The sequence below is a fragment of the Anarhichas minor genome, unplaced genomic scaffold, assembly GCF_050575085.1.
Source record: "Anarhichas minor isolate MPS153535 unplaced genomic scaffold, ASM5057508v1 ptg000095l, whole genome shotgun sequence".
Classification (NCBI taxonomy): Eukaryota; Metazoa; Chordata; class Actinopteri; order Perciformes; family Anarhichadidae; genus Anarhichas; species Anarhichas minor.
In genome coordinates this window covers 95,001-97,307 of record NW_027466541.1, presented here as the reverse complement: position 1 = coordinate 97,307, position 2,307 = coordinate 95,001, and the positions used below count along the sequence as shown (strand labels likewise).

The following is a 2,307-nucleotide window of genomic DNA, read 5'->3' as shown; positions in this document are numbered from 1 at the left end:
TAGAACTATTTCAAGTTATTTAAATTATTTCAAATCTTTATATTTACAGATTTCGAGAAGGTTTTGAAAAAAGATAAATATGTCAAATTAAATCATTTTCAGTTAAAATTATTATTTTAAATTGTGTTTAAATAATGTATTTATGAAATATAATTTAATTATTATATTTGTTTTATTCTCAATTCGAATTATTTAAAATTATTAAATGATTTTAAAACTAATGTAAATCGTCAAATTTAGAGATTCTGAGAAATCTTTAAAAAAAAAAAAGGACAATTGTGTTTCTCGTGAGGTCAAACTATCGGGTCCAGTAAAACTTTTCAGAGTGAGACCTCCTCCTCTCACTCTCTCCCCCCCTCTCTGACTCACATCAGGACTCCTGTTGGTCACATGACACAGCTGGGAAAACCTCCTGACCCCCCGCCCCCTCGGTCTGTCAGTCGGCGGTCTGTCGGTGTTTGTGTGTGTACGCGCTTGTGCGCCGTTGTGTGTGTGTGTCCGTGTTAGCTGTATAAGCTAAGTTAGCCATCATCGTCACGATCCAGCCCCAGGAACGACGCGACCATGGCGGACACAGCCAGGGACCCTCCGCCGGAACACACCGACTTCCACGAGCTGGAGGACGGGGAGGACCTGTTCCCGGAGCAGACCGGCACCCTGGAGGTGAGAGGGAGGCGGAGGAGGTGATGTAGGGAGGCCGAAGAGAGCTCCTGCAGGCAGGGCGTGATACCTCCAGCTCGGAACCGATGTAAACTTAGAGGAGGGGGGGCAGGCGGGGAGGAGAACCTTAAAGCGGTGTTTTTTTAATGGAGTCTGGTGTGTTTTCATTCTTCGCTTTGCTTTGTCATCTCTGTGCTAACAGCCGTTTGTACGACCACTGGAGGTGTAACAACAGTAACGGTGGCCTTCACAGTCACGGGAGCTGACGAGGGTCATGTTTGCGCGGAGGATAAAAAAAACGCAGAATAGGTGTGTTTGCTCGCGGTCAGGTGACCGTCACACAGGTGTGGGTGGTGATGCGTTCAGGGACTGGGAAAGAATGGGGAAAAGCGATGTTCGGCAGATTAAAGATTCTTTTGTGAATTATTTAGTGACAGTGTTTGAAGTTCTGGTGTTAAATTGATCTTAAATGTTAATTTAATGGTAGAAGTTGTGTCCTGATGGTTACTAACTTAAACAAATTAAAAACAACTAAATGTGGCCAAAGATCACAACAGCTTTTAGTATATTAAATCTTAGTTATCTGTTAATAAAACTACACGTCAGGCTTCACAAAGGTGTTGTTTTTGGTTGCATTTAGATTGTGCAGCTGTTCATATTATTGTGTCCACCCTCTCTGTTTGTGGAGAGAATTTGTGAAAATAATTCACAAAGTGAAACATGTTTATTTTTGCCGCTTTGTTCTAATATTACTATCCAGACATTTGTTTCAGAATACGGACAGAAAACCTTTTAAAACTCATTATTATTATTATTATTATAAAACAGTTAGTAGGCATTATAGTTGTGGATGAGAGCAAAACCTAAAAACTTAGTTTTTATTGAACTTTAAAAGCTGTAAATATGTTTTGTTAATATAATGAGATCTCTTTAAATAATATCTCAGATTATCATAAAAAATGTAAGTTTCTTTGGTCGTGTTGTAACTTCAGCTCAGAAACAAACTGGACACACACACACACACCACACACACACACACACACACACACACACACAGGGCTGTTTTTTCTGTTTTCGTCATGTCAGCACTCTGGATTTCATTCCTGGTGATGTTTGTCATCCTTGAGTGTCACAACAGCCCTCTTCAATGACGTGTGTGTGTGTGTGTGTGTGTGTGTGTGTGTGTGTGTGTGTGTGTGTGTGTGTGTGTGTGTGTGTGTGTGTGTGTGTGTGTGTGTGTGTGTGTGTGTGTGTGTGTGTGTGTGTGTGTTCATAACTGACACGCTGCTTCACAAGGACCAATAAACACTCTGAAGGATGTTACACACACACACACACACACATACTGTGTGGAGGTTTGTTAAGGTGGCCCGGGGGTTAAGTGGACCTTTGACTCGTCCTGTTTCCTCCTTCAGTGTCTCAGTTTTAAACTCTCTTTTACTGAAATGTAATAATGTTCTTAGAGCTCGTGTTAGAAGTTAAACATCATAATTCATCTCTAATATCTGTTTTATATTCATAAACATCTCCTTCAAACTACTGGATTTATTCTAGTTTATCACCAAAACTACATTTTACAGATGACGTGTGAACACATCATGATAACGTTATAATGTACCTTCAGCCAGTACTCATGTTCACTGAGCA

The 2,307-nt window shown here is 40.4% G+C and overlaps 1 protein-coding gene across 1 annotated transcript in view; it reads left to right on the top strand.

The window, feature by feature from the left end:
* The first annotated feature begins 430 nt into the window (after positions 1-430).
* snx2 (sorting nexin 2) overlaps positions 431-2,307 on the top strand; it is a 26,832-nt gene continuing 24,955 nt past the window's right edge. The window contains exon 1 of the mRNA XM_076082551.1: positions 431-663. Coding sequence (XP_075938666.1) covers positions 565-663 — 99 coding nt within the window. The 5' untranslated portion in view covers positions 431-564. The remainder of the gene's footprint in view (positions 664-2,307) is intronic.